Genomic DNA, 23081 nt, shown 5'->3' with positions numbered 1-23081 from the left:
CAACACGAGTGGGCATTGTGCCCAGGGTCCACACCCAGTGCCCCCTGTCTGGCTGGGTCCACAGAGCCAACCAGAACTTCTGCAGGTTTGAAGGCGTTGGCAGCTCTGCCTGGCAGCTCCCCAAAGCCCTGACGGGGCCACCAGGTCCTAGTTGCCTTTTGTCACTTTGCAGCAGGAGCTGACAGTGACCTGAGGACTAAGACCTTCTCCATTTTCCCAGTGTAGAGACCCAGGGCGAGGTGCAATTCACATACATATGGCACATGCAGACACACGTGCACACAAGCAAATGCTCGCACACACACACCCACACCCTCTCCTCAGGGCCACCTGACCCTCGTGGCTACACACACACACACACACACACACCCTCCCCAGGGCTACCTGTCGGGGCTACACACATACACACACACACACACACACCCCAGGGCCACCTGACCCTCGGGGCTACACAAAGTCCCCACCAACCGTGGCAAGCCTGGGAAATGGCTGTGACGGAACCCAGGGCTCTTCTCACAGATTCAGGGCTGGGGGGATTCCTACCAGGGAATCTGACCACGTTTCCACGGCCCCATGGGGGTTTTGCCCAGGGTGAGAACCGGGAGTGGAGGGCAGGCAGCCCCCACATGCCCCCTGCATTTGGTACGAGGGATGTGCCAACCACGTGGCGTGTGTGTGGTGTCCCCATGTCCTGTGTGCAAAGCCCGGTGGCCAGGCTTCCGCCATGCACAGTGGCCAAGCCACACCCCTGCAGCACCAACCTAAACCACACAGTGCGGCGTGTCTGCCTGGGTTTATTATTGGAAAGCAAAGACTGAACAAAGACTCAGACAATAAATATCTGAAGAGAGGAAGCCAAGCTTAGGAGGCCAGGAAGCTCAGAGGGTCCGGGGGAGGCAGAGCTGTGGAGGGCAGTGAAGGGTGGCTGTGCCCTCCCAGTTCACCCACTCCCCAGATGCCTGGGGGAGCGCCGGGCCCGGCGGGAGGTGTCGGTGGGCAACTCGCAGATGGTGTCCTGGCACTGGCAGCTCTCGATGTGCGTGTAGGTGTGTGCCAGCGAGCCACCATTGGGGCAGCTCAGGACCACCTCACGCTGGCTGGTTTTCTCTTCTCTGCAGCAGGAGCACCCGTGGTCCAGGGACTGGGCCCTGGCCGAGTACCTGCGGGGAGGGCGGAGTGAGGGGCGACCTCCCAGGGCCAGCGCTGGCCTCTCGCCTCTATGGGGCCCCCACCATCCCCTCCAGGCACACTCCCAGCCTGGAACTCACATGGCAAATGTCCCGCAGGACCCGGAGCAATGATTCATGAGGACGGTCTTGGTGCAGCCGGCGTACGAAACCTCCGTGATGACGGGGACGGTGGAGCAGGGCACCCTGGTCTCATTGCGAGGGATGCCTGGGGAGAGGGGGCAGCGGCTCGGGGCAGGGCCTCCACATCTTTGAGGGGAGAGGGAGGCTCTCCCTCGCTACGTCCCTTCCTCAGGCTCGGCCTCAGCCCCCAGCCCTCACTGCCCACCCGGAGGCCATTGTCCATCCTCCAGCCACCCCAGGCAGGGCTGAGGGCACCAGCCCTTGTGCCCCAACCCTGCCCACCCCCCAGACTATGCCCTGTACTCACAGGTCTTGCAGCATCCATTGGGCATGAGTGTGATGGAGCCCTGGAGGGAAAGGAGAATGAGCCCGGGACCCCCGGACATTCCTGGGGATGACAGCACCTTCCTCCCATGCCATGGGCGGGAGTAGCTGCTGCAGAAAGCCCCAGGCAAAGCCTCCTGTGGCAGCTCAGACCAGGCCCGAGGCCACTGTCACAGCACTGGGGCCTCAGACCCTCAGAACACCAGGCGACCCCACTCCCGGCCGAGCACCCACAGCCAGGCCCCAGGTGGCCCACTCACCGGGACACAAATGCTGGCGTCAAAGTTGGGGCAGGTGATGTTGGAGATGGACGAGATGAGCTGGTTGTGGATCTTCACGCAGCTGAAGAATGTGCAGTTGTTCTTGGGGTCGCTCTTGAAGTCCCCAGGCTGTGGGGCAGGGAGCTCTGGTGAGGGGGGGCAGCAGGCCCAGCCCCAGCCCAGCCAGGAAGACACCCTGGAGACACGTGGCTGGGGAGGCTTCCTGGCAAGGCCCAGGGCCACAGGACAAGCGACACGGGTGGGACCCCACATCAGGCACCAGTCTGGAGCCCACACAACCCTCAAAGTTCTGTCTGTGTTGTAACTCTAAATCTATGAACGCGACCTGCCTTGGAAAAGGGATCTTTGAAGGTGTCATTAAATGAAACATCCTAAGATGAGATCATCCTGCTAGGGGGGCCCTAAATCCTTACAAGGGAGAGAAGAGACAGACACAGGGAAGGAAACCTCATGGCCACAGCCAAGGGCACCTGGAGGAACCAGAGGCTGGGAAAGGTCCTTGCCTAGAGCCTCTGAGGGAGCACAGCCCTGAGGCCCTTTGCTCTGGGATTTCTGGGCCCCAGAACCAGGAGAACCCTTTCTGCCCTGAAGACGCCTGCTCATTTGTCATGGCAGCCCTAGGACGCCCATCACAGCTGCGTCCAGGACTGGGAGGACTCAGCTGGGGGATCCTGGGTGGCCTGTGCCTTGCCCTGGGCTCAAGCAACCCCGGCCATGCCAGGGCCAGCAGCACACACCTTCAGGATGACGTGCTGGTTGTCAGGCTGCTTGAGGATACAGTGCGTCTGTTCACACTTCTTGCAGCATTCCCCGGGGGCCTCCACGAGTTCAAAGCCCTGCGCACACAGACACGCCACTGCAGCTGAACTCCCAGGCTGTACCCCACACCACACAAAGCCTGCAGGACTGCTGACAACCCCCACCTGGAGGAGGCCCCAAGCTGGGCAGGTGTCAGGACGGAGAGGTGGGGACAGGGAGAAGTTGGCATTGAAAGGAGGAAAGAAAGTGTCACGACACAGACATGGGCCCGGGTACTTGTCTGGGAGGAGGGAAAAGGGCAGGCTGAGGTGGGGAACCAGGGCTGGGGCGGCCGCTTACTGGGCTGCAGGAGGTGCTGCAGGGCACATGGGTGCAGGTGATGGTGTTGAGCAGGGTGCTGTTGTCCACTTTGTCCGTGCACACGCAGTCCTGGCACTTGGAGGAATAAACTGGAGAACCGGGCTTCGGGCATAGGGAGAGACGTGAGGCAGGGGCTTCTCCAGCACCCCAGCCAGCCCAAGAGCCTGCCAGGACCCCCACACTGCAGCCAACCTCCTCCCCTCCTCCCCTCCTCCCCCCTCACCCAGCCCAGGGCTCACCTGGTACTCAGCATTCTCGTGAACGCACACCCCCTTGGACTCTTGGGAGAAAGAACGGAGAACGCCGTTCGTTGGAGACTGCCCCGGGATGGCCACCTGGCCAGACCCCCACTCCCAGTGCACACCCAGTGGGCGCTCAAGGCTGGGGTGGGTGCATCAACCAAGCATGCAGCCATCTGTGTCCCCAGAATCTGAGGCCCCCAGGAGAAAGCCCATCCCCCACAGCCACCCCACCCCAGGCGGCAGCCTCCCCCCTGCCCGCCCACCAGCCCTGCTTACCACACCAGTAGAAGGGGCAGCACCTGCCAGGCACCATCTTGCTCTTCGCTTCAAATCCCAGCGGGCACTCGGGGGGCTTCTCTTTGCACAGGCTGGTGTTGCACTCTGAAGACAGGGTGGGCATGCGGCCATGAGGGTGGCTCCTCACAGGCAAAGCCCCCGGGGCCACTGCACAGGGTCAGGCCCCCAGCACCACCAAGGGTCCCCTCCCCACCCAGGTCAGGCCCTGCAGCAGGGATGCCTGGACTGTGCCCAGCGGCCCCCTCCCAAGCCCTCTCAAGGGGCACATCGGAGGCCCCCAAGCCAGCTGTTTCCCCACTTGCCACAGAGGGGACAGCAGGCAGCCCAGCCTACGGGGATGTGTGCACCTCCGAGAGGTGGTGCGGGCCCCAGGGGATGGCCTTACTGCAGACGGTAACGTTGCAGCAGGTGTCGGCAGGGTTGACCTCCGTGGCGAGGTAGGTGCCGTCTTCCACACAGTGGGTAACAGGCTTCTGGCTGCACCTCTTGGTCTGGCAGACGATGCCACTTCCACCCTCCAGGCAGACACAGTTCTTGCAGTCGAACTCAAAGTGCTCCCCAAACTGCAGGGAAAGAGGGGTGAGTAGAAAGGACAGGAGGTGCCAGGCAGGCCCCGCCGCACCACAGCCCTGGAGCTGCAGCTGTGGTCAGTGGGGAGAAACAGCTGCCCTGAACAGAGTGCTGAGGGATCCTGGGGGAAAACCGCATCCCTCCTCACGTCAACCTGAGCACACCAGGCAGGTTCTGGGATAGGACAGTCGCTGCTCATTCACTGATACCACAAGACCATGACCTGCTCACCAGCATCTGCCAGCAGGGGCTTGGCACGTGGTAGATGCTCCACTCAGGCCTCTCAGGTTTGTGCAGAATTTAGCTAAGGAATCAGCCACATGGATGCTACCACAGGTAGGAGGCACAGGCAGCACAGAAGTGGCCAAGATGTCGTGTCAGAGCTTCTAGACAGAGTATCATATGACCAATGGGTGGTAAATGGAGGGAGGGAGAATGGATGGATAAATAGGTGGATGGTGGGTGGATGGATGGTGGATGGGTGGATAGATGGGTGGGCAGATGGTAGATGGATGGTGGATGGATGGATGGATGGATGGATGGATGGATGGATGGATGGTGGATGGTTGGGTGGGTGGTCGGATGGTAGACAGATGGTGGATGGATGGATGGGTGGGTGGATGGGTGGATGGGTGGGTGAATGGATGGATGGGTGGATGGGTGGGTGGATGGGTGGGTGGGTGGGTGGATGGGTGGGTGGGTGGATGGATGGGTGGGTGGGCAGATGGTAGATGGATGGTGGATGGATGGATGGATGGATGGATGGATGGTGGATGGTTGGGTGGGTGGTTGGGTGGGTGGTTGGATGGTAGACGGATGGTGGATGGATGGGTGGGTGGGTGGATGGTGGTGGTGGAATGGGTGGATGGATGGATGGATGGTGGTGGTGGTGGATGGATGGATGGCATGGATGGATGGAATGGATGGGCGATTGGTGCGACGGACGGGTGACGAGATGGGCAGGACGGAACCAATGGGGCGGCGGTGACGGACGGGCGGCGGCGGACGGACGCGGACGGTGACGGACGGTGACGGACGCGGACGAGCAGGTGGAGTGGGTGGTGGTGGTGGATGGACAATGGATGGTGGATGGATGGATGGATGGATGGATGGATGGATGGGGTGGATGGATGGGTGGATGGATGGATGGATGGATGGATGGATGGATGGATGGAAGGATGGATGGTGGTGGATGGATGGATGGATGGACGGGTGGTGGATGGATGGGTGGTGGTGGACGGGTGGATGGATGGATGGATGGATGGATGGATGGTGGAATGGTGGATGGATGGATGGTGGATGGACAGATGGTGGATGGATGGATGGATGGACGCATGGAATGGATGGATGGATGGATGGATGGAATGGATGGATGGACGGGTGGACGGGTGGATGGACGGATGGAGCGGAATGGATGGATGGGTGGATGGGTGGATGGATGGATGGATGGATGGATGGTGGATGGTAGATGGATGGTGGATGGTAGATAGATGGTGGGTGGATGGATGGATGGATGGATGGATGGATGGATGGATGGTGGATGGATGGGTGGATGGATGGATGGATGGATGGCCAGGTGGGTGGAAGGATGAAAGGACAGATAGATGAATGGAGGGACAGAAGGATGGTTGGGTGAGTGGCTGACTGGCTGGGTGGGTAGATGGATGGATGGATGGGTGGGTGGATGTGTAGGTAGATGAGTGGGTGGGTGGGTGCACAGATGAGTAGGTGATGACTAGGTAGGTGGAAGGATGGATGGAGGGGTAGGTGAGTGGGTAGATGGGTACATAGGCGGATGAGTGGGTGGTTGGAAGGATGGGTGGGTGAGTGGGTGATGTCCCTGCCAACTCAGCCATCCAGAACTTAGATCACCTCATTCCTCAATCTTTGAGGCTTTACGTTTTCATGTCCATCCCTCACTCCCCAGAATTTAGAATTTGTCGGAGAATCCCCCAGCACCAAGGTGGGGCCTACCTCTCTGGGCACATTGTCAGGTCCCACGCAGCCTAGGAAGAGGGAAGAAACAAGTTGTGTTAGCAGAGTCCTTGTGCAGCAGGGAGCAGGGGTGGGGGGTGGTCAGCCTCCTGGTCTCAGCCTCTGTGGACACCCAGGAGGCAGCGGGAGGGAGGCAGCAGGGGACAGTGTGAGTGGGTGGCCTACCGCAGGTCTTCACGCAGACATCAAAGCCAGGGGCGTAGTTCATGGTGCCCTCAGGACAGAAGCAACCTTCCACCAGGACTGTGTTGTTCTGCTGGGAGGAGCTGGGGGCGGGAGGGCATCGTCAGACAGGTGCGGTGGGGCTGGGGAGCTGGCAGGCGGGACTGCTATGCCCAGATGATGCCACCCTCCGCACTGCAGAGGGCAAGCCCACAAGGTGGACCCTCAAGCAACATACCTGGATTTGCACGTGGGCTCTTCTGCAGGGCCACAGGCCTGGTACTCCCTGTGAGACGGGCACTCCACCACTGCAGGACAGGAGCAGGGGTCAGAGGGCTGCCTCATGTCAGGCGGAGGAGCCTGGACCCCCTTGAGTGACAGCTGCCTAGTGCCCCCCACACAGAGGAGGGTGGCCAGCTGCCTGGGGCATCAGCCTCCGCCCTCACGGTTGTCCCGAGCCAGGTGGTGGGCACCCAGTTGCGTTTAGTGACACTGGCAGAACCCCCAGCACCTCAGTTCCTCCAGCTCAGCCTTCCCCACCCCATGGCCCCAGCCCTGGTCTCACACCCACCATCTCTGCATCCCTGGCCACAGCCCACCTGGGTCTAGCTTCAGGCTGGGCACAGCACCCGGCAGAGCCTAGAGACCACGTCTGGCCTGCAGGTCCCCAGCTCCAGGGCAGGGGCAGATGGACACTTACAGCAGGCCCCATGCGTGTGGTTCCGCCAGTCGAGGCAGACGCCCTGCTGGGCGCAGAGGGCTGCGTAGGCCTGCAGACTGGCGCACTCCAGGCTCGAGCCCGGCACGAAGCAGCTGTCGAACACGCAGGCGTCGTAGTAGTGCTGTGGGGGCACCAGCGCGTGGCACTGGGCAAACAGGCTGCGCAGGGAGAGGCACAGGTCACACTCAGGTGGCAGCTGCCTCTCCCCCACTCCCTACCCCAGCATCTCTGCCCGGACTGTCCTCCTGGAGTCCGGCATCCACCAGAGAGGCGTCTGTGGCCGACAGAGGGTCAAGGGACAGGCCAGCCGGGGGACGGGTCAGGGACAGACCAAGGGATGGGCGAGCAAGGTGGCTCTGCAGCCCGGCTCCCAGATAGAAGCCACGTCTACATGGTCATCAGCTTCAGGACCCCCTCCAACAACCCTGACAGACGGACACCCCAGCCTGTACTTGGCCCCTATACTTCCAGGGACGGGGTGCTGAACCCCATGGCTGCCAGCATTAGAAGCACCCGCCTCTGTCAAAGCCCAAATCTGCCTCCCCAATATCAGCCCTGAGCTCTGTCCTGGGTTGACTGGTCTACTCTGAGTCTCACACTCGGCCAGCCCTGACCTTCCCAGGAGCCAGGAGAGATTATGGAGTTCAATAAAGGCACAGGCATGCCAGACATGGCAGCTTAGCCCTGTGGAACCCAACGACCCGGGTCCTGGACACCACGGCGACCTAGCTCCTGGCCCTGGTTCCGTGGCCTCCTGCCTTCCCAGCCCCAGTGCCAGGCCCCATGCACTGCTTCCTTCCTCTTTGCAAGAGCTGGGGGCTGGGGCACAGAGGCCCTCAGCTTGTTGGTGTCACGGCCGCAGGCAGGCCCAGGCAGGGTCACCTGTCCTTGATGAGCTGGCAGAGGGGAGATGGGGTGCAGCCCTTGTGTGGGGTCGTTTTGTTGCCCCCGGGCACAGTGACGGCCGGGCGCTTGGTCGTGGAGCTGCTGTGGGGGCAGTGTGGCTTGGAGGGGTCGTTCACCATCCACTGGTCGGCTGCAGCCTCACAGTTGGAGACGATCTCCCCACTGGGCAGAATGCAGTCGTCAGAGGTGGTGCTGGAGCAGGTGCCTGTATCAGTGAAGAGGCCATGTTGCAGACATGGCAAGCCCTGCCCTTCTCCAGCCCAGATGCCCAGGACCTGCCAGCCGGGGTCAGAGACCAGGCCCCTTCCTGTTGGCTCCTCACAGGGACTGAACTCAGGTGATGGTCACAGCACCCCCCAAGCAGAGAGGCAAGAGGCCCACAGCAGGCCCGTGGGTGTTTACACAGCCTCAGCCTCAGCTTGGTTCAGCCGCCTCGCCCCTGGGGCAGGACAGGGGGGCAATGGCCGGCCTGGGGCCTCTGGAGCTATGGGGGCCACGGAACTCACCCCACTGGCCTTGGTGTTGTTGCCGAACTGGTGGTAGGGTAGCCTGACGGAGAAGGACAGGCCATTGTAGGGAGACGAGGACGCTTGGCTTCAGGGATGTCCACACCACGAGTTGATGCCAGACTGACACCTCCAGCCCGCATTTCTTGTAGGGCACTGCCACCGCCAAGCCTGTTCACTCAGAACCCGCGGCCGACACACCGCTGAGCTGCTCTGTCCTCTCCTTGGGAGAGCTCTAGGGCTGCCCCACCCCGCCTGCTCCTCCGACCTACACATGCAGGGAGAGGCTCCCTGCCTCACTCCCCTTTTCTGCCCCCTTTCTTGCTCCTACTCCGCTGCTCCTAACCAGACCCCGGTCCCATGGGTGAGCCAGTGAAGGAGCTCTCCTGGGAGCACCTGGGGACTGTGGAATCCCGCGCAGGCTCCCAGGGCCTCCTGAGCCTCAGAACCAATAATTCCTTTGCAACTAGGGGCGTCTCAGTCAAGGGTGTGCAGAGCCCTGTCCCTGACTCTGTCCTCAGGAGGCAGCTTCTGCTGTAGAGACTGTGCCCAGTGTGGCATGCGTGCCAGGGCTTGAGGGGCCCAGGATGCACCTGGAGGGCAGAGCTGATGGGTCCTGGAGCCGGGCGCCCACCCCATCCCACCTTCCAGCCTGGCTCTGGGAGAGGCTGTGCCTGGGCACCCCCGCAGCCCAGTCCTCTGGTCCCTGGGGAACCGGGGTTCATTGGGGCCCATGTCAGTGCCCACCTCCGTGCCAGCCTCCTGCAGCCACGCTGTGCCTACCTGAACCTCCATAGGCATCATGTGCACGGTCTTGATCAGCACCTCCTGGGTCTCATGGCGCACGATGAGGGTGCGGGGGCAGGACACCTTGTCGTTGGGGTCACAGTGGTAGTTATCGATGTAAACTCCGAAGTTGTCCACGGACGGGCTGATCTCCTCCACCAGCACGTAGGTGCAGTTGCCCTGGTAGCTGTAGTACAGTCCGTCGAAGGTGACATAGTGCGGGTCCCCCCAGCCCGTGCAGTAGCCTGCGAGGGAGCCAGAGTGAGCCGTGCCGCCTGTGCCCCTCAGCCGGGGTCGGGTGCAAGAGCTGGGCCGGGGCGCAGTCGGGAAGAGCCAGCAGGAAGCTGGGGCCTGAAAACCCCGCTCCTGTGCGTGGGCTCGGGGACGTCTGAGCTGCACTGGCCCTGGCGCACCCACAGCAGCCCATTCTGCAGGACGGACCAGGGTTCAAACCTCAACTCGGCCCCCTCTCGCCTCAGAAGCACCCTTGTCCCAGGGAGGGGCCCTAACTCCACCAGGCAAGCCCTCCACCTGCCCAGACCCTCCCCGCCAATGAGGCAAAAGCAGGGCTGAGGAGACCCTCAGAAGTCACCCAGCCTCAGTGAACACCGCAGTGGGGTCTGTGCCCAAGGAGCCTCAACCCTTCTGCCCTGCAGCCCCCACCCACGGAGAGGGCAGGAGATGCGGGGAGGGCCTGGGGACCCCGGACTCACAGTCGCACTCCCAATGCCAGCAGCAGCCGTCAGGGTCGCTGACGCGCACGGGGGTGAGGCCGTTGGAGCAGGTGGGCATGGGCGGCGGCTCACACTCCACCTTCACGATCTCCACCGTGTTGTTGTACTTGCACGTGGCCATGAAGCAGTCGCACAGCCACCAAGTCTCGTTCTCCTGGGGGCAGGAGGCAAGGGGTGGTTAGTGGGACCGGCACAGGACGGGGTGGTCTGTGCTCGGGAGGGGCGGGTGCCGAGCCAGGAGGCTGGAGGCCGAGGTGGCTTCCAAGGACCTCACTGCAGCCAGCCACCTTGCCAGGCACGGCGGGGCACGGCGGGGCACCGTGAAAAGGTGGAGGGCTTGGCAGACCCCGCACCCAAGGGGCTGCAGGAGGCCTCAGCCCTCAGACCACCAGCAGGAAGTGGTGCCTGGGGCCTTGGGTGCCCGGACATGCTGCGCTCAGTGCCATGAGGACAAAGCCACCCGCAGCCCACTGACCTGTCTGGGAGGATCAAAGTCTGGGCATTCGGGGGGCTTGGTGGTGCTGGGCGTTGGCTTGGAGGGCGTGGGCGATGACTTGGAAGACGTGGGCGTCGACTTGGAGGGCGTGGGCGTTGGGGAGGGTGTGGATGGGCAGGACCAGTTATAGAACTCCAAGGTACAGCTCAGTGAGCAGTTCACGAAATAGCAGGTGTCTCCGTGTGTGCCATTGTACACCACCTCACCTGCGAAGGGAGACAGACCCATGACCACACCGCCCAGAGGCAGGGCTAGCCGCTGGACCGCACAGAGGTCTCCACAGAGGCCACCCGAGGGAAGCTATGCCCTGGACACAGCCACCCTCGACAGCTGCCGCCTCCTGAGACTCTCCCACAGTGATCTCAGCCCTGGCGCCTGAGCACCGGTACATGCCGGGGCCAAAACCAGCCTCGGCCACCCGAGCCCAGGATGTGAACAGCCTGAGTACCTGGTGCGTAGAAGGTGTCGTTCAGGACACAGCATTTAATGATGGGCGAGACTGTGATCGTGATGATGCTGAGTGTGGAGATTGGGGTCGGCGTGGGGGTCCAGGCACTGGTGGTGGTCGTCTGCACAGTGCTGGGGGTGGTGGGTGCAGATGACCCAGTCATGGTACTGTGAGTGGGGGTGCCTGTGAGAGCAGGAGACACCAGTGAGGGCTGAGACATTGCGCATCTCAGACACTGCAGGGTCCCAACTGCCACTCCCCAGCTGCAAGGGAGCCAGACAGCCGACCGGGTCGCAGAACTGGAGGACCAGGGCCTCGCGCCCAACTCCCAGGTTCTGAGTCACCAGGCAGGGTGGAGCGACAGGGCCAGCATCACCACAGCCGAGTGTCACGAGAGCCCGTAGATGACCTGGTGCTCCGGCAGCAACACAGCTTGCTGGCCAAGCTGACTGCCAGCAAGAGTTGTCCAGAAGGCACTGGCTGTGGCACACCATCTGCCGGAAAGGGGCCCCGAGGAGGGGGTACAGCCAGAAGCAGGAGGACCTGCAGGCACCTCACTGGCAGCCTCTCTCTGCCCCCCAGCCTTGGTGGGCTCCCACAGCACCACATCACACAGCAGTGGGTCCCTGAAGAAGACTGTCCTATGGGCGAGTGGGGTGGCCTTTGACTCCACTGCCCAGCACTGGCTGGTGTCAGTGACTCCTAAGAAGGCCGTCATATGGGCAAGCAGCGGGGTGGCCTTTGGCTTCACTGCCCATCACTGGACAGTGTCAGCAGCTCCTGCCCACACAGTAACCATGCTTGGTGGGCAGAGAGGTGCCCAGAACCTGCCTTGAGCCTTCCTGGGACAGTCCCGCCTGGCTGAAGGGGAGGAGGAAGCATCCCAGCTGGAGGAACTGAGCGGCTCTGCTTACCTGGAGGGGCCGAGGTGGTGCTGGGTGGTGGAGACGGCGTGTGGCCTCCCGTCGTGGTGGCTGTAGGTGACGTGGGTGTGGAGGGTGGGCCTGCATGTCGGCCTCAATGGTAGGTGGTGCAGCACCAAAGGGCAGGCTGGATCTCGGGAGGGAAGAGGTGACTGGAGATATCTGAGGGGTTGAGGACTCAGGTGGGGTTTGGATGTGGCTGACTCATGAAATGGTGCTGGAAGCTTGTGGGGGCTGGGGATCTCGTGAATGGGAAGGACACACAGTGGTGGAGAAGGGAATGGAAGAAGGGGTCAACAGTGGAATGTTGGACAACACATGGTGGACGGGAGTGGAAGAAGGAATGGTGGTGGATGGTGTCGGGGTGGCCCCGGGTCGGAGTCACCTGGTCTGGTGGCAGGATGGGCCCGGCTGGGTCCGTGCTGGTGGGTTGGTGCTGGGGCAGTGGTGGTGATGGATGCCAGGCCAGGGTCCAGCCGGTGGGTGCTGGGGCTGCGGCCCAACGTGGGTGGCGCCTGGTGATGGCACGAGGTCAGGGTCCACAGTGGCGCTGGCTGGCACGCTGGGTCGTGGTGGGGTGGCAGGATGGGTCGGGTTGGGTCCAGGCTGGTGGGTGTTGGGGCTGGTGGCTGGCTGCCCGCAGGCGGCGGTGGTGATGGGTGGTCGGGCTGGGTCCAGGTGGTGAAGGAATGAAGAAGGAAGGAAGGAAGAATGGAAGGAAGGAACACCAGTGGTGGTGGTGATAGGTGTTGGTGGAGTGGTTGGGGTCTGTGTGCTGGTGGGTGTCGGGGTTGGGGTCCAGGCCAGGCGCTGGGGTCAGGCCCGCCCGGTGGTGGCAAGGATGGGCGTCGAGGTCAGGGTCCGTGCGCTGGTGGGCAGCTGGGGCTGGTGCTGGCTGTGGCGCCGGTGGTGCGGCACGGCTGGGGTCTGCGCCGGTGGGCTGGGGCTGGTGCCCCGTGCTGGCAGGTGCTGGGCTGGGTCCTGTGGTTGTAGGTGTCGGGGTTGGTGTCACTGTAGTGGTAGTGGTGGGTGTTGGGGTTGGGGTCTCTGTGGTGGTGGTGGTGGTGGGTGTTGGGGAATAGTGGTGGTGGATAATGGAGGGTTGGCCAGGGGCAGGGAAAGAAGGCAGCCAGGGACAGGAAGGAAGGAAATGGTGGATGGGGTCTGGATCAAGGGCCCACCGTGTTGGCAGGCTGGGCTCAGGGTCCCAGGTCAGTGGGTCGGCCACTGTAGTGGCAGTGGTGGTTGTGGCTGGGGTCACCTGCAGTGGCGGTGGTGATAGTGCTGGTGGAGGGGTCCGTGCCGGGTGGGTCGGGCTGGGGTCCGTGCGCCGGCGGGTGCTGGGGCTGGTGCCTGGCCGGGTGGTGATGGTGATGGCACCGGGCTGGGGTGCTGGTGGGTGCTGGGGCTGGTGCCCGGCCGTGGTGGTGATGGCACCGAGGTTGGGGTGTGTGGTGCTGGTGGGTGTTGGGGTTGGTGTCACAGGTTGGTAGGAAGAAGGCCCTGTGGTGTCAGTTGGAACAGTGGTAGGGCAGGAAATGGGAAGGAAGGACCCGCCTGGTCGGCGGTGGCGGTGATTGGGCGTCGGAGGCTGGGTCCGTGCCGCGGGCGCTGGGCTGGTGCTGGCTGGGTCTGGGTCGGGCTGGTGGTGGTGATGGGCGCCCGGCTGTATCCGCGCCGGGTGGGCGTCAGGCTGGTGTCGCTGTGCTGGTGGTGCCGGGGCTGGGTCTCAGGTCAGGTGCCCGGGCTGAGGCCTCACTGTAGTAGTGGTGGGTGTTGGGGTTGGGGTCTCTGTGGTGGTGGTGGTGGGTGTTGGGTTGGGTCAACAGAAGGTGGTGGTGGATAGGGGTGGAGGGAGAAAAGGAATGGTTCACAGGGAAGAAGGAATGTGGTGGTGGATGGAATGAAGGAAGGAATGGTGGAACAAGGGTCTGAAGGAAGGAATGGTGGATGGCCCAGGCTGGGGTCCAGCTGGTGGGTGCTGGGGCTGGTGCTGGCCCGGGGTGGCGGCGGCAGATGGTGGCCGTGAGTGGCTGGGTCCGCGCTGGTGGGTGCCAGGCTGCGCTGTGCTGGCAGGTGCTGGGCTGGGGTCCTGTGGCTGTGAGGTGTCGGGCTGGTGTCACCGTGAGTGGTAGTGGTGGGTGTTGGGGTTGGGGTCACCGTGGTGGTGGTGGTGGTTAGGCTGGGGGTCACCAGGGAAAGGATAGGCAGGAGTGGTTGGGGTCTCAGGCTGGTGGTGGTCGGGGTTGGGTCCCCAGCTGGTGGTGTTGGGGTTGGAAGAAATAATGTGGTGGTGGTGGATAAATGAGGAAGAATTAAAAGGAAAGAAGGAACAAGGAAGAAGGGAAGATGGAATGGCTGGCTGGAAGGAACAATGGTGGTGGTAGGAAATGAGGACCGTGTGCCGGTGGGTTGGGGCTGGCGGTTGCTGTCGGCGGTGGTGGTGGATGGCAGAGGCTGTGGGTCCGGGTGCCGGTGGGTGCTGGGGCTGGTGCCGTGCTGGTGATGCTGGGGCTGGGTCCCGTGGTCAGGCGTCGGGCTGGTGTCACCCAGTGGTGGGTGTTGGGTCAGGTCACCAGTGGTGGTGGTGATAGGTGTTGGTGGAGTGGTTGGGGTCTGCCAGCGGTGGGTTGGTGGTCTGTGCTGGTGGTGTTAGCTGGAACACCAATGGGTGGTGGTGGATGGAATGGAGGTCTGGGAAGGAACACAGTAGGGTGAAGGAACACAGGTCAACAGTAGTGGTGGTGGTGCATGGCCCTGTGGTGGTGGCCATGGGGCACGCAGAGTGCAGGTGACAGTGGTGTCGATGGCTGGGTCCAGGCCGGTGGTGCCCGGGCTGGCCCGTGGCCGGTGGCGTCACAGGCTGGCTGTCGGCGGTGGTGGATGGGCACGAGGCTGGGTCCGAGTGCCGGTGGCGTTGGGCTGGTGTCGCTGTCGTGGTGGTGGTGGTGATGGGTCGGGCTGGTCTGTAAAAGGTGGGTAAGAAGCAGGTGGATGGATGCCTGGGTTGGCCCAGGGAAGAAGGAAGAATGGTGGATGGGGTTGGGTCTGGGGCAGGAAGGAAGGGCTGGAACAGTGGTGGGTGATGGTCAGTCCGTGCGCCGGGGCAGGCCGGTCGTGGTGGTGGTGGCGGATGGCGGCCGAGGCTGGGACCGCAGCCGGTGGGCGCTGGGCTGACAAGCTGGTCGTGGTGGCGGGATGGGTCGGAGGCTGGGGTCTCAGGCCGGTGGCGCTGGGGCTGGTTGGCCGGGTTGGCAGGTGGCTGGAGCCAGGGGTCTCTGTGGTCAGGGTCTGGAGCCAGGTCACCAGTAGTGGTAGTGGTGGTGCTGGGGTTGGGGTCTGTGGTGGTGGTGGTGGTGGTGGTGGAAGAAGGAAGAATGGTGGATGGAATGGGTCTGGCAGGAAGAAGGAAGAAGGAATGGAAGGAACAGTGGTGGTGGTGTGGCGCTGGGCCGGGGGTCACCAGCGGTGGTGGTGACAGGGGTGCTGGTGATGGCTGGGGTCCAGCCGGGCCCGGGCTGGGTCTGTGTGGCCAGGCGCTGGGGCTGGCGGTCAGCCTGGCCCCGGTGGTGGTGATGGCGCTCCGCCGGGGTCCGGTGGCTGGGGCTGGTGTCACAGGTTGGTAGGGTGGAAGGGCTGGGGTCCTGTGGTCAGGAAGAAGAAGCCACTGTAGTGGTAGGAAGAATGGTGGTGGTGGTGGTGGTGGTGGTGGATAGGAGGAAGGAATGGAATAGTCTGAAGGAAGGAATGGTGGTGGATGGTGGTCGAAAAGGAACAAGGTTGGCCCTGTAAATGGAAAGCAGAAAGTGGTGGTGTGTTGGGGTCAGTCTCCTGTGGTTGTGGTGGTGGGTGTTGTGGTTGGGGTCACTGTAGTGGTGGTGGTGATAGGTGTCAGGATATTGGGGTCCAGCCGGTGGCCCGGCCAGTCCGCGCTGGTGGGTGCTGGGGGCTGGTCGGTGGTGGTGGTGATGCAGGCCCAGGCTGGGTCTGGAGTGCCGGTGGGTGTTGGGCTGGTGGCCTGGGTCGTGGTGGTGGTGATGTGGGTGCCTGAGGCTGGGGTCTGGAGGCTGGCGGGTGCTGGGGCTGGTGCCGTCGGTGGTGGTGGTGATGGGTGTCGGGTTGGGCCTCAGGCTGGTGGGTGTTGGTTGGTCATGGTCGTGGTGGTGGTGGATAAATGGGTTGGGGTCTGAAAGCCAGGTGGTCAAATGTGGTGGTGGTGGTGTCGGAAGAAATGGTGGGTGGCGATGGGTGCCTGGGGTCCAGGTGCTGGTGGAAGCTGGGCTGGTCAGCCTGGTCGTGGTGGTGGTGGGTGATGGCACGGGGTTGGGGTCTGTGCTGGCGGGTGCTGGGGCTGCCCGCTCCTGCGGTGGTGCAGGTGATGGGTGCGTCGGGCTGGGGTCTGTGTGCCGGTGGCGCTGGGGCTGGTCACGGTCGGGTGGTGGTGCAGATAAGGTCGGGTTGGGGTCTGTGTCCCTGGTGGGTGCTGGGGCTGGTGTCAGCCTGGTCGGCGGTGGTGGTGATGGGTGCCAGCCAGTCTGCGCTGGCAGGCGCTGGTGTTGGTGCCCGCCAGGCTGGTAGGTGCTGGGGTTGGGTCTCAGGTTGTAGGTGTTGGGGCTGGTGGCCAACAGTGGTAGTGGAAAGAAGAATGGTGGTAGGGAAGGGTCACTGTGGTGGTGGATAGGGAAGGAAGGGTCTGAAGAAGGAAGGTGGCGGATGGCAGTCGGCTGGGGTCCGGGTGCTGGTGGGTGCTGGGGCTGGTGCCCGTGCTGGTGCAGGTGCTGGGCTGGGCCTGTGGCCAGGCCGGGCTGCCCGGCGCGTCAGCTCAATGGGTGGTGGTGGTGGTGGGTGGTGGGGTTGGGGTCACTGTAGTGGTGGTGGTGATAGGTGCTGCGGGAGTGGCTGGGTCTCAGCCAGGGTGGCCCGGCATCCCTGCCAGCCTGCCGCTGAAATGGTGGTGGTGGTGATGGGTGTCGGGTTGGGGTCTGGGTGCTGGTGGGTACACAGGCCTGTGCTGGTGCAGGTGCTTGGGGTTGGGTCCTGTGGTCAGTGGTGTTGGGGTTGGGGTCACTGTAGTGGTAGTGGTGGTGTTGGGGTTGGGTCCTGTGGTTGAAATGGGTTGGTGTCACCAGTGGTAGTGGTGGTGGCATGGCCCTAGTGGTGGGTGTTGTGGTTGGGGTCACTGGGTGGTGGTGGTGATGGTGCCAGGGAGCGGGCTAGTCTGTGTGCTGGTGGGTGTCGGGGTTGGGGTCTGTGTGCTGGTGGGTGTTGGGGTTGGTGTCGCTGTCATGGTGGTGGTGGTGATGGGTGTCGAGGGGTCTGGGTGCTGGTGGGTGTTGGGGTTGGTGTCGCTGGTGTTGGTAGGTGTTGGGGTTGGGGTCTCTGTGGTTGTAGGTGTCGGGGTTGGTGTCACTGTAGTGGTAGTGGTGGGTGTTGGGGTTGGGGTCTCTGTGGTTGGGGTCACTGTAGTGGTGGTGGTGATAGGTGTTGCTGGAGTGGTTGGGGTCTGTGTGCTGGTGGGTGTCGGGGTTGGGGTCTGTGCTGGTGGGTGTTGAATGGCCTGGTCGGTGGTGGTGGTGATGGGTGGCCGCAGGTCAGGTCTGGAGGCTGGTGGTGGTTGGGGTTGGCCCGTCGTGGTGGTGGTGGTGAGGGGCAGGCTGGGGGTCCGAGTGGCTGGTGGTGCTGGGGGTTGCGTCGCCATCGTGGTGGTGGTGGTGGATGGTGTCTGGGGTTGGGTCTGTGGCCAGGGAAGAAGGAAACAAGGAATGGAAGGAAATGGAAGGAAGAATGGATGGAAGGAAGAAGGAACAATGGTGGAATGGAAGGGAAGGAATGGTGGAAGAAGGGATGGACACCTGGGTCAGTCCGGGCGCCGGTGGCTGGGGCCGCCTGTGGCTGGCAGGCGTCGGGGGTTGGGGCCCCTGTAATGCAGGTGCCCGGGCCAGGCCCACCTGTAGGTAGTGGTGGGTGCTGGGCTGGAGGTCCCGTGGTGGTGGTGGTGGGTGTTGGGGGCTGGGCTCACCAGTGGTGGCAGGATAGGTGTCAGTGGAGTGGCTGGGCCTGTGCCGGTGGGTGTCACCGGGTCAGGGGTCTGTGTGCCAGGGTGTTGGGGCTGTGGTGGTGGTGGTGATGGTTGTCGAGGTTGGGGGTCTGGAAGAAGAAAAGGTGGAAGAACAGTGGTGGTGGTGGATTGCCGGTGGTCAGGCCCACCGGGTAGCGGTGGTGGCGGATTAGGAGCTTGCGGGATGGCCAGTCCGTGCCCGTGGGCGTCGGGTCAGGGGTCTCAGGCCGGCGGGCGTCTGGGGTGATCAACCCATGGTGGTGGTGGATGCCATCGGGTTGGGGTCACCACCAACGTGGTGGTGGCGGATGGGTCGGGCTGATCTCAGGCGGATTGGCTGGGTCAACCAGAGGGTGGTGGATGGATGTGGGGCTGGGTCCAAACAGTGGCGTTGGGCTGATGGCACCAGCGGATGGCACGAGGTGGACCAGGTGTCTGGTGGCCAGGGGCTGGAGTCACCACCGGTGGTGGTGGTGGATGGGTGGGGGCCCAGGCTGGAATGGTGGAAGGGCTGGGGAAGGGGCTGCGCCCGGCCGGGTGGTGGTGGTGGATGGGGTCGGCCAGGTCTGTGCTGGTGGGTTAAATGGGGTCACCGTGGTAGTGGTGGTGATGATTGCCCGGCCGGGGTCCGTGCACGGATGCCACAATGGTGGCCCGTCGCGGGTGGCGGTGGCGGATGGGCACCGGCGGCCAGGTCCGTGCGCTGGCGGGCGGCCAGCCGGATGTCACCTGGGTCGGTGGTGGTGGTGATGGTGGCTGGGGTGTGTGCTGGTGGGTGCTGGGCTGGCCGCTGGCCCGGGTGGTGGTGGCGGATGGGTGGCCCGGGCTGGGTCTGTGTGGCTGGGTGGTGTTGGTGTTGGGGTCAACAGTGGTGGATGGTCGGGTGGACAAGAAGAATGGTGGATGGAATATAAGGAAATATGGATGGACAATGGGTGGGTGTCGAGGTTGGGGTCTGTGTGCTGGTGGGTGTTGGGGTTGGTGTCGCTGTCGTGGTGGTGGTGGTGATGGGTGTCGGGGTTGGGGTCTGTGTGCTGGTGGGTGTTGTGGTTGGGGTCACCGTGGTGGTGGTGGCAATTGGTGTCGGGCTACGCCCCTGTGCTAGTGTGGGCGGCGAAGGATGTCACCGGGGAAGTGGTGGTGGGGATGGTTGTCGGGGTTGGGGTCACTGTAGTGGTGGTGGTGATGGGTGTTGGGGTCAGAGTCTCTGTGGTGGTGGGTGTCAGAGTTGGAGTCTCTGTGGTGGTGATGGTTGTGGTGGGTGTTGAGGTTGGAGTCTCTGTGGTGGTGGTTGTCATGGTCGTGGGTTGGGTGACACACTTACAGCACTGAACGTTGATCTCATAGTTGAGGCAGAAGGCCATAGGAATGACCCCACCTGGCTTTTGGTCTTCATTTTTGCATACTAGCCCCTCATGGAGGTCACACACCACTGTTTGTCCAAGCTGTCCAATGGGAACATCAGGATGCATGGTGGCTCTGCAAGAGATGTTAGCTGCGCATCCTGGTTCACAGATGCCTTCAATCGATTCTGTATCTCCACCTGGTTTGTTAAAGTCAGGTTTTCCAGAATCCAGCCAGCCAGTCCAATTGCAGACAGGCAAGCATGGGGTAGTAGGGGTTGTCGTTGAGAATGGTGAAAATGCAGAAGGAGTTATTGATGGAGAGAGAGGAGTAGTTGTTGGAGGGATGGGAGTGGTGGTTGGTAGAGGGCTGGGAGTGGTGGTTGTTGGAGGGCTGGCAGTGGTAGTTGGTGAAGAGGTGGTTGTGGTTGGAGGCATGGGGAGTGGTGGCTGGTGGAGGTATGGTGGCTGTTGAGGGAAGGGAGGGTTGGGAGGGATAGGAGTGGTGGTTGGTGGAGGGGTGGCCGTGGTGGTTGTTGGAGGGCTGGGAGTGGTGGTTGTGGTGGGGCTGGGAGTGGTGGTTGGTGGAGGGGTGGAAGGGAAGGGTTGCGGAGGGGTGGCTGTGCGCTGCTGAGGGGCTGTGAGTGGCGGTTGGTGGAGCGGTGGTGGTACAAGCCATGGGCAGGCAACAATTGACACCTATCATGTAGTCGTAACACAGTCCAAATGGTCCATTTCCAAACTGGTCTTCATTCTTGCAAATGAACCCAACAGAGACATCAGATTGCACCTCTACCTAGCGCTCCTCCAAGGTTGAGGTGAGGATCCTTGACCGACCTGCACTCGATGTCCTCAGGGGCCCTGCAGACCCCATCAAATGTCTCGGAATGCTGTCACAAGCACTCGCTGGGGTGGTCCTTGTTGATCCAGTCAGACCAGAAGCAGCACAGCTCTAGGGAAGCAAAACCCAGCTCTTGTCACTGCGAGACCTGGGAGAGGTAATTCCTCCATCACCAGGATTCAGAGAACCCTGGGGCCTCCCTGACCGTGCCCCAGATGCAATCTCTTTTTTTCCCGCCACAGAAAACCAGAGTGCAGGGTCAGAGAGCTCACGGCTGACACTACTTCCATCCTCATTTTGCAAGTGAAACCTAAGCCCAAAGAGAGACAGGGCCACCCAGCGTGATGAAGGACCCTTTCCTCAGCTATTTTCTTTTCGCTAATACTTTTTTCAAAGAATCAATAATAAGAGAGCTGCCTATTCCAATAAAGTGTAGCCAGAAGGGCTTGTGGTCTCCACTCTTAACCAGCAATATTGTCACCAACAGCCAATCAGGTCTCCACTTTAGGCCCTGGCCTCAGCAAAACCATGAAAGAAGTCACCAAATACACCTATCTTTGGTTCAGGCAGAGGAGTCTTGCCCGCCAGCCTCACATCTGGGGTTCTGAAGGAAGCATCCCATGGTGATGTTATGAGACTTCACTTCCTCCACCCTTGCTTGCCGCCAGAATATCATCAATCACACTTACCCGAGTTGTTGATAAAAACCGGGTAAATGAAGCAGGAAGAAAAGAAGGATATCATTATATAGTTCAAGATCTTTTAAAATCTTGTCTTACTTTTTTAAAGTTTCTTTTTTCTGTGGCTATCATACCCTGGTGGGTTTGTTCGGTGGTAGCTAGGATTTCAACCAGAACAAACGAGGTGAACGAAGAAAATTCTCCAACCCCTTAGGGGATAGTTTCCTGCTGGTTTTCTGCTAGAAATCTCCCCAGGATGATCCTCCACTCTGGTCTGGCTTGGGCATGTGGTCAATATGCTACCATCTGAATGCACCAGGGCAGGGGGAGCCAGGGCACGCCCCTCACACCTCAGTGCAGAGGAATGTCACTGCCACCTCACTCTGCAGCGCCAGTGCAGAGGCCGAGCCTGGCTGCAGCTGGCCAGGGCCTGCCCCCTGAAAGAGCCCCGTGTGCCCCATGCTGGATGGGAAGGTGAGAGCCTGAGGAAGCACGGGGGAACCGGGGCCCACCTGGGTGCTGGGGGTCGGGGTGGTGGTGGTGGTGGTGGTGGCTGTGGTGGGGCTGGTGGGAGGGCAGACGGTGAATGTGGGTCAGAGGACGGGAGTAGGAACAGATGTTGAAGTGCTTTTCCAACGTCCCATTGGGGCCACAGAACTCCCAGTAGCAGCGACAACGTCCTGGGTCCGTTGATGATTCCTGGGGGTGAGGTGAGCAAGAATCACCTCTACATTGGGAGCAAGCAGGGGGAAGGCCAGGCAGCTCTGAGCCCCCACAAGCAGCCAACAAATGCTCCAGTGAGACTGCACCTGTCCCGGAGCCCCTCTCTTTGAATAAAGGGAATCTCGCCAGAACGCAGAAGCTGGATCGGGGGAGAGGGTGATGGAAATTCCCCACAGGAGACCGGCACCCCAGGAGAAGAAACAAGATGCGTCACGGCAGCCCCCCAGGGCTGATACACATCGGAGGTGGGTCTGAGCTCGGGGGGACCAAAGGGTAGAGCCTAGGAGGGAAGCAGCACCCCCCACCCATCCAAGGCCCCACAGGCTTCCCCAGGATGGGCCCAGCCACCGCAGGGCTGGCAGCAGAGGGCAACTCACCTTCCTTTGGCCTGCAGATGACTTGGGAGGAGTTGGTGCACACGCTGCAAAGCAAGCACATGGCTACAAGTCCCACTCCACTGATGCTGCGCCCACCCTGCTCAGACCCCCAGCTTCCCATGTGGCTAGTACCGAGCCCAAAGCCCCCGGGCACTGCCCCAAAGCCAGCTCTGGAAAAGCCCCCCATTAGGTTCTAACTGTAGGAACAGAGCAGGGATGAGGAGAGGAAGGAAAAAGCCAGACCCAGAGGACGGTATGAGAACAGAAGGCCCCCACAGTGAAGAGGGACTGGTACTATCTGGCCTGGCTCTAATGTGCATGTATGACATGTGTGATGTGCCTGTGTGTCTGGTAATCCATCCATGTGTGCATGTGTGACTATGTCTTCTAGTGTGTGCCTGAGTGTCATATTATTGCATCTGTGACTAATAATGCATGTGGTACTTTTTGTATGACCATTAACGACCATGTGTGCCTGCACATGACCGTCACACGTCATTGCATGTGTGACTGTGTAAACACGTGTCTACTAGATTATCTGTGTCTAGAGCATGTGCATATTATGTATGTGCCCCTGTGTGTCACTGTCCATGCATGTGAGCATGTGTGCATGTGACTATTGAGTGCATATTGCACTGTGAAATTACTGCAAAGGAAGATGTGGCTATGATATTATTTCTCTTTTTATGTGTCTATGTGCGTAAACTGTGCATGTGACTGTGACTGTATTACTGCTACAGTGTCCATGCATGTGTGCATGTGACATGTGTGTGTGCCTGGTGTCTGTATCTGAACCAATAACATTTGTGCACTGTGTATGTGTGACTATTATTGCCTGTGTCTCAGTGTCCATTCCATTATTGCATGTGTGCATTGTGTGCATCACGACTGTGTGTGCATGTGGTATGCTGTGTGCATTTGTGTACGTATTGCACCCATGTGGAATGGCTGTGTCCATGTATTGTGTTCACTGTGTGCTTTCCCCTTTTTACCTGTGTGTGACCACTCATGCTCCTTGCAACTCCTCGGGTCCCTGCAAGTAGACCCCCAGATACCCGTTTTGCAGATCTTTCTCTCGGTGGGAACCGAAAGCGGCTCCAGGTGGTGGTGAAGATTGACTCCTCGCGCCAGCCCATGCACTTGTCTCTTTGACACCTTCTTAGGAACGCCTCTCTGACTTTGGAACCTCTCCTCGGTTCGGCTTTGCCAAACCAGACGCCAGCCAATACCCAGCAACGT

The 23081-nt window shown here is 61.5% G+C and overlaps 1 protein-coding gene across 1 annotated transcript in view; it reads right to left on the bottom strand.

Moving 5' to 3' along the window:
• Positions 1–778: 778 nt before the first annotated feature.
• MUC2 (mucin 2, oligomeric mucus/gel-forming) overlaps positions 779–23081 on the bottom strand; it is a 33852-nt gene continuing 11549 nt past the window's right edge. The window contains 33 exon segments of the mRNA XM_031661796.1: positions 779–1160; positions 1269–1395; positions 1618–1657; positions 1895–2023; positions 2653–2751; positions 3014–3136; positions 3274–3314; positions 3553–3657; positions 3959–4136; positions 6118–6149; positions 6304–6404; positions 6539–6608; positions 7001–7179; positions 7904–8132; positions 8430–8560; positions 8562–8604; positions 9213–9464; positions 9933–10107; positions 10429–10655; positions 10898–11080; positions 11812–11913; positions 12725–12867; positions 16821–16920; positions 17133–17167; positions 17169–17280; positions 18012–18116; positions 18472–18581; positions 18971–19817; positions 19864–20035; positions 20037–20173; positions 21245–21333; positions 21335–21419; positions 21816–22035. Coding sequence (XP_031517656.1) covers positions 941–1160; positions 1269–1395; positions 1618–1657; positions 1895–2023; positions 2653–2751; positions 3014–3136; positions 3274–3314; positions 3553–3657; positions 3959–4136; positions 6118–6149; positions 6304–6404; positions 6539–6608; positions 7001–7179; positions 7904–8132; positions 8430–8560; positions 8562–8604; positions 9213–9464; positions 9933–10107; positions 10429–10655; positions 10898–11080; positions 11812–11913; positions 12725–12867; positions 16821–16920; positions 17133–17167; positions 17169–17280; positions 18012–18116; positions 18472–18581; positions 18971–19817; positions 19864–20035; positions 20037–20173; positions 21245–21333; positions 21335–21419; positions 21816–22035 — 4941 coding nt within the window. The 3' untranslated portion in view covers positions 779–940.

This window comes from Papio anubis, unplaced genomic scaffold, assembly GCF_008728515.1.
Source record: "Papio anubis isolate 15944 unplaced genomic scaffold, Panubis1.0 scaffold250, whole genome shotgun sequence".
Classification (NCBI taxonomy): Eukaryota; Metazoa; Chordata; class Mammalia; order Primates; family Cercopithecidae; genus Papio; species Papio anubis.
Note: the sequence above shows the minus strand (reverse complement) of the source record. Positions and strands in the feature narration are given on the sequence as shown.